This window comes from Podarcis tiliguerta (assembly GCF_965153285.1).
Source record: "Podarcis tiliguerta genome assembly, chromosome: 4".
NCBI lineage: Eukaryota > Metazoa > Chordata > Lepidosauria > Squamata > Lacertidae > Podarcis > Podarcis tiliguerta.
Window position 1 is genome coordinate 72,696,006 of NC_139537.1, and position 15,405 is coordinate 72,711,410.

Genomic DNA, 15,405 nt, shown 5'->3' on the forward strand with positions numbered 1-15,405 from the left:
GCTAAATAAATTCCGATCTTGTCAGAATGACTTGAAATGTGTGTCATTTTCTTTTTGCTCAGGTCAAAAAAGTTCTTTAGTTTTATAGAGGGCTGTTTAGTGAAGAACTATATGCAACGACCTTCTACAGAGCAGCTTTTAAAACATCCATTTATACGCGATCAGCCAAATGAAAGGCAAGTCCGAATCCAGCTTAAAGATCACATAGACAGAACCAAGAAGAAGAGAGGCGAAAAGGGTATGTGATCTTTTTGAAACTACAGCCACAGTGTTTGTGTACATGTTTGTTCTAGAGCGGTATAGAAAATTTCAGGTGTTCTGGATTACAAATTAAGGACCAAACCAGATGCTCACTTAACAGGTATATATTTTGATTTCCCTTCAATAGTTACAGGTTACAGGTGCATCAATTCTTACTGGGTGTGGGGAGGGGAGATTTACCGTATTTTTCACTCTATAAGACGCACCAGACCACAGGACGCACCTAGTTTTTGGAGGAGGAAAACAAGAAAAAAAATATTCTGAATCTCAGAAGCCAGAACAGCAAGAGGGATCGCTGTGCAGTGAAAGCAGCGATCCCTCTTACTGTTCTGGCTTCTGGGACAGCTGCGCAGCCTGCATTCGCTCCATAAGACGCACACACATTTCCCCTTACTTTTTAGGAGGGAAAAAGTGAGTCTTATAGAGCAAAAAATACGGTATTTCTCCAGTGCCTCATCATGATCCCAAGCAATCCTAACTTTCTGCATGGCTAGAAGCCATTGGCAGCCACGGGGAATTTCCCCTCTAAGGCTCCTAGCCATAGCTCATGGGGAGGAAAACTCTACCTTCCAAACACGGTGGGACAATGAAGAGATCAGACCTCCCTCATGCTGCCTTCCCAGTAAGACACCCACCCTCCCTGCCTATAATTTAAGGAAAAACAAGGTGCATGTTATGATTTAATGAATACAATCAAACCTTGGTTGTCGAACGTAATCTGTTCTGGAAGCCTGTTCGGCTTCCGAAACATTTGACAACTGAGGCGTGGTTTCTGATTGGTTGCAAGAGCTTCTTGCACTCGAGCAGAAGCTGCATCGGACGTTCAGGTTCCAAAAAAGTTTGAACACCGGAGCATTTACTTCCGGGTTTTCGGCGTTCGGGGGTTTCTAAAACGGCCTCCCTAAAATTCACATCATTACTATAGTTGTTGTTGCTTCTTTAAAAAAACTCATGTTGGTGAAATTGCCTATTATTATCTTTATCTCAGAGCTTTCCCAAAGCTTTGGCTGATAAAACAGCTTTTGCATAGAACTCCTATGTTCTGTTTGGAATATGGGGTTTAAACATTGCGGGATAATTGTTTTCACGACTGTTTTCTCCTGCCACATTCTCCCCACCCCACCCTACTCCTACCAGATGAAACTGAATATGAATATAGCGGAAGTGAAGAAGAGGAAGAGGAAGTGCCTGAACAAGAAGGAGAGCCAAGGTAGTGTATCTCTAACATGGCAATCCAACAGAGAAATGTTGGGGGTCAGTTAAAAATTCTGTGAACATCTGGTTTGCAAGATCACCAAACTCAAGAAAACAAGAGCAGACCAAAGGCCCATCTGGTTCGGTATCCTCTTCACAGTAGCCGGACAGGTGCCACCAAGCAGGTCCTGGAGCGTAACAGCACCCTCCCCGCTTTAAGTCCCAGCAGCAGGTATAAAGGGCCAAGTTGCCTCTGCCAATGGAGGTACAACATAGGCAACGTGGCTCGTAGCCTTTGATAGCCCCACCCTCCATGACACTGAGGTCTTACTCTTAAAAGGCAGGGATAGAATCCTTAATAGTAATGATTGGTGTCGAATAAGGAGTTTCTCTCTCTGTGTGTTTGTGTTTGTGGCGGGTGGGAATCTATTTTATCATTTGTCCTGAACCCCTGTTAGGATTGCCATCCAGCTTAGAGTTGAGAGTGTGGCAGCTTGGAACATTTTATTTGAGCACAGAAAGCTCACCAAGGTTCAAATCCCAGCTTAGGTGTGAAGCTCATTCGCCTCGTCTCGGCCTAATCCTCTCCACAAGAGTGTAGATGGAATAATGTTTAAATGATTGCAACAACGGCACATGAGTGTTCCAGTGTCACATGACCAGAAGCAAAGCAATGACCTCATTTCCCATCATGCAGGGGAAATGTGAAATATTGTTTGTTTGCTCAATATGAAAGATCTCGAAATACCAAACATACCAAACGGTAGCCTAGGCAAATACGTTGTCTTGGGATATGATAAGCACCTCACAGCATAAAGATGCTTGAGACATTGCAATGAATAACTTGATTACTAAGAACCAGCTGTGTGTGTGTGTGTGTGTGATCACTTTCCCTTAAAAACAAGAAAGCAAAACACCCAGATTTTTGTTCATACTTCTAGAGAAAATTGACTACATTCTGATTTCTGCTGATTTGGCACTCCCAACCCCCCTCCTGCAGTGTTACTGTACATTTTAGTGCTCCCCAGGGGAAATCAAAGAAAGATGTGAAATGAAAAAGTTCCCAGCAGCATGCTTGAGTTATTTACTTACTGGCTTTTGTTTGGGTTTTAATAACTCCCCCCCCTCCTCCTTACAGTTCTATTGTTAATGTGCCTGGAGAATCTACCCTCAGACGTGATTTCCTGAGATTGCAGCAGGAAAACAAGGAACGTTCTGAAGCTCTTCGGAGACAACAGCTGCTACAGGAACAGCAGCTCCGAGAGCAAGAGGAATACAAGCGACAGCTGCTGGCAGAGAGACAAAAGCGCATTGAACAGCAGAAAGAGCAGAGGAGGAGACTAGAAGAGGTAGAAACAGGCCAGAATGGAAAAGTCTACTCTTTTCACTTTTTGTTAAAAGGGCCAAAGGATACAGATTCTCTCCTAAGATCCTGAAAATGCTGGAGCCCCTGAATAAACACCTCCTGCTGTAGCATTTCTGATGCTAGAGTACTTGGATTGAGGCAATAGGTCTAATGATCAGGAATAGCCAAGCCAAAGGGGGAGTTTTATTTGCCTGTCTTGCAGCTTCCTTTCTGTACTGCAGTGTCTGAATTGGGTGCTAAAGCTTGATGGCTATCAGGCCATTTCTTTAGTAGTAGTAGTAGTAGTAGTAGTAGTAGTAGTAGTAATAGTAGTAGTAGTAGTAATAATAATAATAATAATAATAATAATAATTTATTTATACCCCACCCATCTGGCCAGGCTTCCCCAGCCACTCTGGGCAGCTTCCAACAAAATATTAAAATACAGTAATGCATCAAATATGATATGATGACGTGATACAAAACCCACAAAATGTAATCCTAGCCTAAACATGCTGAAAGTAACGAATATCTGCCTGCTGGATTATCCACCATGAGGCGTGCCAGCTGTATGGGGCTGAGGCCTCTACAGCCCTGCCCCCCAGTGTCCACTGGGAAGGGGCTCAGCCCCCCAATCTTGAGGGAGCAGAGGAAGCCTGGCAGGATGTCACCCTGGGCTGCGCAGCGTTGGGAGACGCCATGCAGACTAATGCATCCTGGCGCATGGATGTCATATCGAGAGGAGGCCTGGCCGGCCTTTCCTGATGCAACAGTTGTCACACGCAGACAGCATCAGCCCTACCAGTGTCGGGCGCAACTTGGTGCCTGTGTTCATCATTTAAGCCTAATTGGGGTGTGTTCCTTCAACACAGCAGCTGTGAGCAAGGGCACATCTAGTTCCTCGCTCCCCACCCCTTTCACAAAAAGGGCATGACTCTGTGTAACAACTAAGTCATCATGTGTGCACCTGTGTGGGTAAAGGCTTTTATTTGACCTAGAGCTCTGCACAATCGGAGTTCCTGATTCCAGTAGGCCTTCTCACATAGATATGGGGCTCCGCTTCAGATGGGTCATTCTATTCACGCAGGAGCTAGGGGCAGGATGCTCTGTATTGAGAAATGCAAGATTGCCAGTGCTCAAATTGGGCCCTAGAAAAACATGGTGTTGCCTACTTTCACCTAACTCCAGTCTCGAAAAACAATGATCATTCACTTAGTTTTGATGTTTACAAGGCACTCAACGGCTTCCTTAAATTGTTTGCCTTTTTCCTGCTTTGTGAGACAGTTTTGTTGTTTTTAGAAGTTCTTATATAATCATTCTTGTCTTAGTTTCACACAAACAGCAAGACTCGGCAGACTGAAATACTTTTAAATAATTACCTGAGGGCTAGTTCACAGATGAGTGCTTTTTTTGACGCTGGCATCCAGTTATTATGAAGCTGTCACAGACTAAACACTACAGATAGAACTTTCATATTGCCGGATGTCATGACAATTGTTCAGAGACAGCGGATGTACTAGCCTAAAACTGGCAGAGGTTTCTAGAAGTTTGATTGTACTTTGGCCCGACTTAGATGCCATGGTTTCACTATGACAAACAATGATTTATTGGCCAAGGAGCAAGCAATTTCTCTTCGCCCTTCTGCTGCCCCTGCCTGAGCACCTGGTTTTGATGAAGATGCTGTGGTTTCTTAAACTACAGTTTCCAGTGACATTCCAACTTGGAAACTCTGGTTTCAGGGCTCTCTCCCGAGTGTATGTCATGGTTTTAAGAATATGGCAATGTACCATGAAGAATTAAGTATTAATAAGACATGTTATTGAATCCTGTTGAACCTGAATTGTCGTGTTACCTATTACTGGGTTAACTGACAAAAATTTGACTGGAAAAAACTTCAGTTTTGAAAAAGAACAGAACAACTAATGCTCAAACTATTTAGAATCTTTTTGGCCAGATATCTGATAGTGATTCTTGGAAGAATGTTGACCAAACGAACTATTTAGGGAGAAGAGGAAGCAAATCAGAAACTGAAAAAATATGAGTCAAGTTGCTTGAGGACTGTGTCCTCAATTCACCTTATGAGTTGCAATGCAATAAAGTAAATTAAGGGAAGTTGAATTATTCTCTCCCCCCTCCCTCCAAATATTTGAAGTCCTTTTTCATATGTTCTTTAGTGGACTGAATATTGATAGTAAAAAAGCCATGGATTGCTTTGGGTAGTGGGTTTAAGGCTATCTATATAGCATTTCCCCATATGTTTTGTGACAGGGATTACAGGAATGTTTTATACAATAAGTAGTTTCTGGGGATGTAATGCCAGCCCTTTTAAAATATGGGATTGCTTTCCAAATACTGGCACACACCCAGATGGATTCGACAGAGGTTTTTTGCAGAGTTGCATTGGAAATGCATTCTTTTTCAGAATTTAAATAAGAGTTTGAAAGCCAACGTGGTATATTAAATGGAGCGTCTGCCCTGAATGTGAGAAACCCTGGCTATGCACTGAGATAGAATCCAACAAAGACCCTGGTGAACTTCTGCAATACATGTCTTACAACCCATTCCTTAAGACTATACATTCTTGTGTTCTCTAGAACTATTCAGGCTGGATATTAGGCAAAGCAGCAACATAAGCTGGGCCTGTAGGAAAAGTCCTGCAGTTCATAATAGTATTGACATGGGCTGCAGGGCCTTTTTTTGTAGGCTGTGTGTGTGGACTTCTGAGCTGCAAGTCCAACCTGGTCTCCTACCAGCAGCAAAATCATTGGCAGCTACACTGAACAAGGCACCTCCTCACTCATTTGTGTATTGCCGTTGATAGGTGATTGGGGTACTCCTGAAACAGGAAGGAGTGCTCCATTGTTTCCCAAGCCGTCCTAGGAAACATTGGAGCAGATGTCGTCCACCTGATCAACTTTTTAATCACAGCATTTTTGCACTAGTGGCAATAATATTACTTACTATTATAATCTTTATTGTACACCTTTCCTCCAAGGAGGCAAGAGGGCATAAATAGTTCTCCCCTTTCTCATTTTATCCTCACAGTAACAGTATGCAGTAGGTAAGGGTAAGAAACTGTTACTGGCCCAGCGAGCATCATTTAGGGATTTTATATGGAAGCCAACCTCAAGTTGAGAAGTAACATTTTAACTTGATTGATGCATCACTCTGTTTTTAGTATCTGCCACTTTTGCATGCAGATGGTGACAGCAGTCATGAAATTAAAAGATGCCTGCTCCTTGGGAGAAAGGCGATGGCAAACCTAGACTGCATCTTAAAAAGCAGAGATATCACCTTGCCAACAAAGGTCCGTATAGTTAAAGCCATGGTTTTCCCTGTAGTGATGTATGGAAGTGAGAGCTGGACCATAAAGAAGGCTGATTGTCGAAGAATTGATGCTTTTGAATTATGGTGCTGGAGGAGACTCTTGAGAGTCCCATGGACTGCAAGAAGTTCAAACGTATCCATTCTTAAGTAAATCAGCCCTGAGTGCTGGAAGGACAGATCCTGAAGCTGAGGCTCGAATACTTTGGCCACCTCATACGAAGAGATGATTCCCTGGAAAAGACCCTGATGTTGGGAAAGATGGAGGGCACAAGGAGAAGGGGACGACAGAGGACGAGATGGTTGGACAGTGTTCTTGAAGCTACAAACATGAGTCTGTCCAAACTGCGGGAGGCAGTGAAAGACAGGAGTGCCTGGCGTGCTCTGGTCCATGGGGTCACGAAGAGTCGGACACGACTAAACGACTAAACAACAACAACAAACTTTTGCATGTATTGCTTCATAGATTTGTTTCATGCTGTATATAAATTAATGTGCATTTAGAAAAACATCCACACAGAAATTCAAATTTAAATATGTACTGTATATAAATAGCATTTTTGAAAAATATATATCTTAAAATACACATTTTTATAGTGTATTCTCTCCAGATATGCTGCATTTTGATGTTGTATTGGGCCAATAATTTAATTCCAAAATTTGGGAATTGGAAATCCAAAGGATGTTCTGGTCAGGAGGTGCAAATCTGACCAATGCTTTTGCAAAAACCTCAAGTATCCTTAGACAGAAAAATAAAAAGCTGAACTTGGTTGATTTAAGAGTTGGGCGAGGTGAGACATTTGTATACATCACAATATATATGTATTTTAAATACAGCAACAAAGAAGAGAACGGGAGGCTCGGAGGCAGCAAGAGCGGGAGCAAAGAAGGAGAGAGCAGGAGGAGAAGAAACGAATGGAGGAAATGGAAAAGAGGCGCAAGGAAGAAGAGGAGAGAAGGCGAGCAGAGGAGGAAAAGAGGAGAGTAGAGAGAGAGCAGGTAAGTCAGAAACAATGCGAATTAAGTATGATTTCCCTCCCCACCAGAACAAAATATTGAAGAAAACCAGCAGGAAGCCTTGCGTGGTCAAAGAAACATCCATATGGCATGTAAAAATAATATTTGTTGCATATGTCACACCTAATGGCTTCAAAATACAATTTTATTTAGGGGTGGGACACACACACCCAAAGAAGGCTGGAGAAGCTGAGCTTTATATTGAATTATATTTGGCTCTTCACTCCCCTTCTTAGTCACTCGCTATAGCACATATGGAAATTTATTACACAGAGCTATGGCATTTAAATTGCTTGACATGGTGGGTGAATTTCCATTACATTCATTAAACTGAGGCAAGATGGGCCTTAGGTTTTGTGCTGCTACGATCTTTCAAATGCCAAAATCAAACTGTGCATATATATATATATTGCAGGCTTGTACACTAAAATGCCTTAATAGGGGCCTGTTTTCCAAATCGTATCAGCCTTGCCTGCTTAAAATAAATTATAATTTGATACACGATGTAAAAAATCAAATCAAATGCCTTAATATAGTATCAATGTCAGTACTAGGAAAACAATATTCCGTGTAAGTGGTTACATAATTGGGCCTGAAATAACGTAACACTTTGTATTCAGAAAAAAAAATAGCGCTTGCCACTATGGGTAATTGTACTGGGATTGCAACAATTTCCCCTCCCCTGCTGTGACATTTATTTTGAGAATTCTGAAATGGTAAAAATGAATATTAAGTAACTGATGCACATAATGGCAGAAATGTTACCTACTATTAGATACCCATGTGTGCTAGGTTGTCCTATGAAATGGCGGTAAATTGCCCCCAAATCAGGAAATTCTGTGTGCAGAAGAAGGCCTTTGTAGCCCTGCGAACATGTGGAGGCTACACACCTCGTCTCACTGCCAACATCCCTTTTCCTGCCAGCTCTGGGGTCAGTTGAGAGGGAAGATCTGAATGGGAAATCTTCACACATTAGGAAGTGTCATCCGGAAGTTTCTAAGCACATTCAGGAGAGCATTCTGCCTTCTGCATTCATGCACAATTTCTGAAGGTCTGAAGCTCTAGCAGTTGGGGACAGGGATGTTTGAGGTGGGACTAGGTGGGCAGTTCTGCCCCTTCCACATGTTCTGAGAAGAGGGCTCCTGCGTGCAGCAAACATCCACCTCGCACTGCACATCCGGACCCCATTGAATGGGACGGTGATGATACACAAATCCATTTGAGATTACTAGTTGCATGCGACTAGAATTGGACCGGGGCTAAGGGGGGAAAAACCCAACCTTCTAACAATACGATGGCAACTCAGAGAGATGTTATTCAAACTCTATCCCTATGGCTGATTTTAAGAAATTACACTTCTGTCTTCACTTCACCTGAACTCTGGATTTGCAAGAGGTGCATATAACAAATCTGTATACATCATTTCTTTTCCTTCCATGAGATTTCAAGTAGCTCCCATTTTGCCACAGCACTGAATCATTAATTGCTTTTGCATACACTGTCTCTCTGTGTTTGAGTGCATGTCTTTTATGTTACCTACATTGATTAATTTGCATGGTAGGATGTTCTTAGCTTTGGATATGGTGCTGCATATTTAGGCTTGGTTTAGTGGGCCAGACAAACCAGTGTTTGACTTCTGAAGTGTAAGGCTTAGATTTCCAGATGAAAAGGCTTTTTTGGTCTTCTACCTGTTCTCTAGTGGATGTTTGTTTGTTTGTGTTTTGTCATAACCACTACATACTTGGGCAAGACTGGCATTGCTTTGATGACAGAGGGTAGGATAATCTACAGTCGAGGTTAGAGTTGTGTTTGGCAGTGTAGTTACCTGTGGGAAGCTTGCAAAAGGTATGCCTTAACGAAGCCTGGCTCTAGCTGTTGCTAACGGTTCATCACACAGTGCCTAAAACTAATTATTTTAATAAAAGTTGCATGTGGTTTTGCGTTGGCTGTGTTGGTAAGACTTGTTGTGTTTTTAACTCTCGGTTTGTTTCCAAAATACATTTTTGCTTATTTTTTTCTTTAATAAACATTTTTCAAAATTCATCAGACAACCTAGGAACTCTTCCCACCTGACTTTCTCAAAAACCATCTTAGTCTTTTAGTGGAGTACTTTTCAGCCATTACTTAGGTCAGTGTTTCCCGAACTTGGGTCTCCAGCTGTTTTTGGACTACAACTCCCATCATTCCTAGGTAACAGGGTGTGGTCAAGGATGATGGGAAATGGAGTCCAAAAACAACAGCTGGACACCTAAGTTTGGGAAACACTGCTTTAGGTGATAGGGTTTTCTTAACTTGTTCACTGAGGATTCACAAGAAGCGATTCACCCGAAGTGAATTGTCGCCTGAAGGTTGCCTGGGGTGGTTTTGCTACTCAGGTGGTTTCGATGCATTCCTGTTGTGAACAATTTTATTGCTGGGTAATTTCTGTGTGACAGGAGTATATCAGGCGACAGCTAGAAGAGGAGCAGCGGCACTTGGAAATTCTTCAGCAGCAGCTGCTCCAGGAGCAGGCCATGTTACTGGTAACGCACCTGTATCTGTTTTTGTTCAGTAGCTATAGGTTTTTTCCCTTTCTCTGGCTGGTGTCCCAGGCTTTTCCCAGTTGGACACAACTGAGCTTTACTGTATGCACAATAGAACTTGGAACAAAAGCCATTTATGATATAGCGCATTGGGCTGGCAGGCACATGTGAAAATTACTGTATCACAGTGCAATAAGAGTAGATTTCTGTTTTTAAAGTTGGGGATGTACTGGCTTGGTAGTCAAGTTTTTTGTTTTTTTGTTTTTGGAACAGCCCTCCTTAGAATAACAAGAGTGCAGACCATAATATTTATTCTTCTTATTATTAAACACTGAATATAAAGGCCAGGTTGTTGTCTCCTTCCCCCTTCCCTTCCCCTGCCTCGCCTCCAAAAACACACTGTCCTTCAAGATTACACTTGATTGCTCTTCTTTAAAAAATAATTTAATTAATTAAAACGCCACTGTTCCTTTGGGTTTCCAGTCTTGCTCAGGTTAGCATAAAACATCGCCAAGAAAAAAACAATACCAAAACCCAATATGTGCTCCTTGGGGTCCAGTTTTAATGGTTGGTACACTCGGTTGCATTGTAGCAATAGTATACCCTTGGTACTCACGTCTTGAATGCTGACCTGTTTTCTCAAAGGAATACAGATGGCGGGAAATGGAAGAGCACCGACAAGCAGAGAGGCTGCAGCGCCAGTTGCAACAGGAGCAGGCGTATCTCTTGTCACTTCAGCATGACCATAGGCGGCAGCAGCAGCAGCAGCAACAGCAGCAGCAGCAGCAGCAACAAGAAAGGAATAAACAAAATTATCATACTCCTGAGCCTAAATCCCATTATGAGCCTTCTGAAAGACCACGGGAGGTAACGCTTATTCATTTAAAACATTTATGCTCTATATATGCATACAGTGGATCCAACTTTTGAGTTGCGAACGCGGCAAACCTGGAAGTGGGTTTGCTGCTTGCATGTGCGCAGAAGCACTCTGCAGCACTGTGCGCATAAGCAGAAGTGGTCCTCCAGTTATGGGATTTTGGGGATACGGCCGGGCCTCCGGAACGGATCCTGTTCGTAACTGGAGGTACCACTGTGTGTGTGTGTGTGTGTGTGTGTGTGTGTCTACTTGTGTGTACACACACACACACACACACGAGAGAGAGAGAGAGAGAGAGAGAGAGATTCATATTCATTCCAAGGAACTCAAGAAAGGCTACATATTTCCTCTAGTTTATCATCACAATTATCCTGCAGAGTAGCTGAGGCTTAGAGTGATGATTTGAACCTGCCGCCTTTGCAGAGATGCCCAGTCCTGGATGTTGAACAGTATTGGGAGCCAGTGTGCTTCAGAGGTGGAAAAATGGACTCTACAATTCTGTGATTCTTTTAAAGTCTTTTAGGATTGGATCTATTTCTGCCCATTCTGTATGCAAGTGACCGTTATATCATTTTTCAGCAATAGATTCCATATATATGTGTAATTTCATGTGCGTTATATGGAAAATGCCACTATCAATCCTCTGGAGGAACAAAGTGTGATGAATACACTGTAGACAAGGATCAGAGGTGGGCTGATTTTCCAGCCATTTCCAGTTTTTCAGCCATTCTTGAGCTTCTCATTGAGAAACTGATAAACCTTCTAAGGGACTCCTGGGTTTTCATGCACACACTTTGCAAACCTTTGCAGTCAATCATTATGTAGAAACACTGTTGTTCTATTAGCACCGTTTCCCCCCCCCCCCCCATTTCTGGTTGTGTGTGTGTCTGTATGTCAGTGTCAAAGAGAGAACCGTTTTACTAGTTAGAAAGACATAGTAATTCAAATGTGCTTTTGTAGTTGATGCAACTTTTGCAAAGTTTTGTCATACCTGGTATTCCTTGAAATCCCACGAAAGCTTCAGACAGTCTTCCCAGTCAAATGTGGCCGTTCAAGTCCAGCTCACATACTTTTCGGTTTTTCTTTCAGGTTGACGATAGATATAGGAAAAATAACCAGGGCTCCCCTGAAGCACAGTCTAAACAGACGAGCAAAGTGTTGGAGCCACCAGTGCCTTCAAGATCAGAGTCCTTTTCAAATGGAAATTCCGAGCCTGTTCAGCCTTCACTGCAAAAGCCAATGGAACCACAGGTAAAGGCAGAAAAGGTCTCTGGGAGAAGTATGTGGGGAGCTGGTGAATGACCAAGAGGTATGGAAAGCCACAGGTACAAATGAAAAGCGTGAGGATGACTGTGTCTTGGAAAACACGTTCATTATGTGTGAATGACTTGTAACTGCTGCGCTAAGCCAAGCTAGCTAACACTGCCCTTGCACCTACTTTTTTTCTTTTCTCCTGGTAAAACTTAAACTTGCCCTGACTTCCTGCAGCTTTCCTTAAAGGTTTGGTGGGTTGTAAGGAAGAAAAATGTGTTTTAGTGTATTCTGTTGAAAAACTTGCGATGAAATGCAGAAACACTTGCATTCCGCCTGCTGACTTGATCTTTTGGAAGGACAGCGATGCAGCAATTGACCCAGAATCTCATTCCTTTTTAATGGTGGCTTCCCTTAAAATTCTTCCAATGACAGCTGAGTCATCTAGTGGCATGACTTAAGTAGCAAGCTACTTATGGCAAAAACAAACAAACAACTGCGTTGCACTTCTGCAATCAAGCAGACTCAGTCCGTCTGTGAAAGCGGTCTTGGCCAGACAGCCATGCAACCAGGTCTCCAGGTGTAATTTCACCTTCATGATTGCTTTTGAGGGATGATTACTTTGGCTACAAACAATATTTCACTGATATGTTCCCCTTTCTTTTTACTTAAGGATTAAAAAACAACAACTGAGTTTCTAGTTGAATTCATTTCATGGGATTCTCTTTGTATATTTATGGGTGACACCATGTAGGTATAATATATTTTCAGAAGTAGTCACCTCTACCTTTTTAGCCTTGTTCAGGTACAATCTATATACAAACAGGTTGTTGTTCACCTGTGTAGCACAAGTGCAGAACCCTCTTGTATTTTGAGGTGATGTGTTAGAAGAAAATAACCTGTTTTTGAAAACCTTAGCCACTTTTGTAAATATTTGGCTGTTACATTTTAATAGATCTTTGAAAACCTTTACAGCGGTATAGGTTGTCAGTAGAAGCTCAAGAAAAACACTTTTCTAAATATATCTAAAGTGCAGTTTAATATAATACACTTATTCTAGAAGCTTGCAGCAAAACAAATTGGCCGCTTCAAATCACTATGTGAAATTGTGGTGGTGGTGTCGATTGGGACGGCATTTTGCTCCCCTTTTAATTTCCTGTCTTCTTTGTCCTTGAAGCACTTAGAATTCCTTCGTTTATCCTAAGTTTGCAGTCTTATTCCATCTACTTGACTCCTGGATTCCTCATTCCTTAGCTCCTCCTAAACTCTGGCGATTCTGTACAATATCCCTTTATGACATTTTAATCTCGGCAACACATGATCCTTTTTTTCTGGAATTAAAAGAAGCTGACCTGTAAACTGTTAAGAGTCTGTTCAGCTGAACATTCCATGCCGGTGGATCAGCCAAAATCATCAGGGACTTTATTGCCATAATCAGAATTTGATACACCCACAATACTTGTTCTGAACAAACACACACATACATCCACTTTCTCACACTCTTGTTGCATTTAATTTTGCCCAGTGCTCACTGTGACCAGAGTCCTGTGACTACTTGTTTGTAGGGTTGAATCTGGACTACTTCCCAGATTAATAGAAATGGGGTGAATTCGGAAGCATTGAGGAAAACATTTCCATTTCCTTTCACAATATTAGGAGTGGGGGAAATTACTCTGGTGTGTTTATTTACTTTTTAAAAATGTCCTTAATGAGGTGTGCAGGCTGGAAAAGAGTACTTAGCAAAATTATGTATATCTCCGAAAGAAGTGGCAGTGAATGGTTATTGCAAGGCTTCCCTTGGAGGGTTCAGAGTTAACTATGGATTTAAAGCTGTGCTTCCATAGTGTGTGTGGTCATATTTATGTGTCGTCTCTAATGTGCATCTCTAGTATAAATTACCTGTGACACATACAATATGTGTATATTGTTTTTTATACAGCATAGTGTATGTACATGTTATATAATGCCACTGTGCACATATTTTCAGCCAGTGACTGCTGAAAATGTAGTCTTATTTTTGTTCTATGTGATTCCGTCTTAATGCCTTAAAAGCAACTTACTGTGTGATCTAAAGATGCCGGCAAATTGTTTTGAAGCTAATATATACTGTACTTTTCCGTGTATAACCCTCCCACGTATAAGATGCCCCCTATTTTGGGGGACTAAAAATTAAGGAAATGGGGGGAGATTGCACAGAGTTGTTGAGCTTTGTTTAGGAACTAAAACTAACACACACACACACGTCACAACAACCTCCTAACATCTGTCCCCTTGCCAGCAGAAGCAGCCTATTGTCCGCCCAATTGCCGCAGCAACATCCCATCAACACCATCCCTTGCCGCAGACACCAACAACACGCTGCAGACTATCTCTGGCTCGTGGCATCAACCAATCCCATGTCCCCCTAGGCACTACCAATTTATAAGACAACCCCCGATTTTAAACATAATTTTCCAGTAAATTTCAGTAAAAACATGGAAAAGTACGGTATTTGCCAATATTATTTTATACTATTCATTTTGATTTGATACTTGGATTTGAAAATTTTCATCCGGCATAGGTTCCGCAAGATGGAACTTGCCCTTATCTCTTCTTGTTAATTTGTGTGCCCGGAGCATACACCCTCCAAAATGCTGATTTTGTGTTCTCCCTTGCTTTTAAAGCTCGTATTGATTTTCAACCACATGCTTGCCTTACATCATATCCCAAGTTGTGCTTATCCCGCCACCCAAATACCCTCTTTGCCTTTTTTATTCTGTGTTTTGATGGGTGGTGGGCGGGTAGAGCCCGTGTGAACAGAACGCATTGAATGTTCTATGTTTTGTTTTCTTCGTAAGGTACAGTGGTCCCATCTGGCATCTCTCAAGAACAATGTTTCCCCTGTCTCGCGGTCCCATTCCTTCAGTGACCCTTCTCCCAAATTTGCACATCACCATCTTCGCTCTCAGGACCCAAATCCACCTTCACGCAGTGAAGTGCTAAATCAGAGTCCTGACTCTAAGTCTGAGGTACCCGACCCCACCCAAAAGGCCTGGGCTAGATCAGACAGTGACGAGGTGCCTCCAAGGGTAAGGAAGTAGAAAGACAGAATTCTGAATATATATTTTTTAACAAAAAGAAACAAAAAGCAAAGCAAAAGTAATGAAAGGCATGCGCTAGATTTTTAACTAGTGAATTGCACACTCATAAGAACGACAATGGTATCAGAAACAGTACTTTAGGCAAGGAATTCTCCCTCGCCTTCTTCAGCCAAGATGTTACAGGAATTTCTGCCCTAACTTTACACAAAAATGCCTGGTGGGCAGTGGCTGCTATATAGAAGTAAAATATTATGCCAAGTGATGTAGAGAAGAAAACATCTGAATAGCTGAAAGCTATCTCTTTGCCTCTAAATGGAATATCAGGCTTTAAACCGGTAGTTTTGTTGAGACATTTCTATCCACAAAGAAAGTGTTTTCTTGCTTGGTTTACTTCTGTCAAATATAACCTTGCTTTCCCCCAGTTCTCTGCCTTCTACTGATCCATTACTAGGCATTTGTTGGCTCCTTAGAGCTTAATTTCCTAAATTTCCCATGCTATTATAGCAGATTGCTTTTTGCATCCCTTGCTTCAAA

General features: G+C 42.0%; 1 protein-coding gene across 4 annotated transcripts in view; it reads left to right on the forward strand.

Moving 5' to 3' along the window:
- The window catches only part of MAP4K4 (mitogen-activated protein kinase kinase kinase kinase 4), a 129,056-nt gene that overhangs the window by 87,248 nt on the left and 26,403 nt on the right, over nucleotides 1-15,405 (forward strand). For 2 of the 4 annotated variants that reach the window (XM_083438185.1, XM_083438186.1), the window contains exons 10-17: nucleotides 63-238; nucleotides 1,399-1,471; nucleotides 2,594-2,804; nucleotides 6,962-7,123; nucleotides 9,577-9,663; nucleotides 10,309-10,530; nucleotides 11,630-11,791; nucleotides 14,629-14,859. In XM_083438185.1, coding sequence (XP_083294311.1) covers nucleotides 63-238; nucleotides 1,399-1,471; nucleotides 2,594-2,804; nucleotides 6,962-7,123; nucleotides 9,577-9,663; nucleotides 10,309-10,530; nucleotides 11,630-11,791; nucleotides 14,629-14,859 — 1,324 coding nt within the window. The remainder of the gene's footprint in view (nucleotides 1-62; nucleotides 239-1,398; nucleotides 1,472-2,593; nucleotides 2,805-6,961; nucleotides 7,124-9,576; nucleotides 9,664-10,308; nucleotides 10,531-11,629; nucleotides 11,792-14,628; nucleotides 14,860-15,405) is intronic. The other 2 variants (XM_083438187.1, XM_083438188.1) reach the window with 1 other exon arrangement.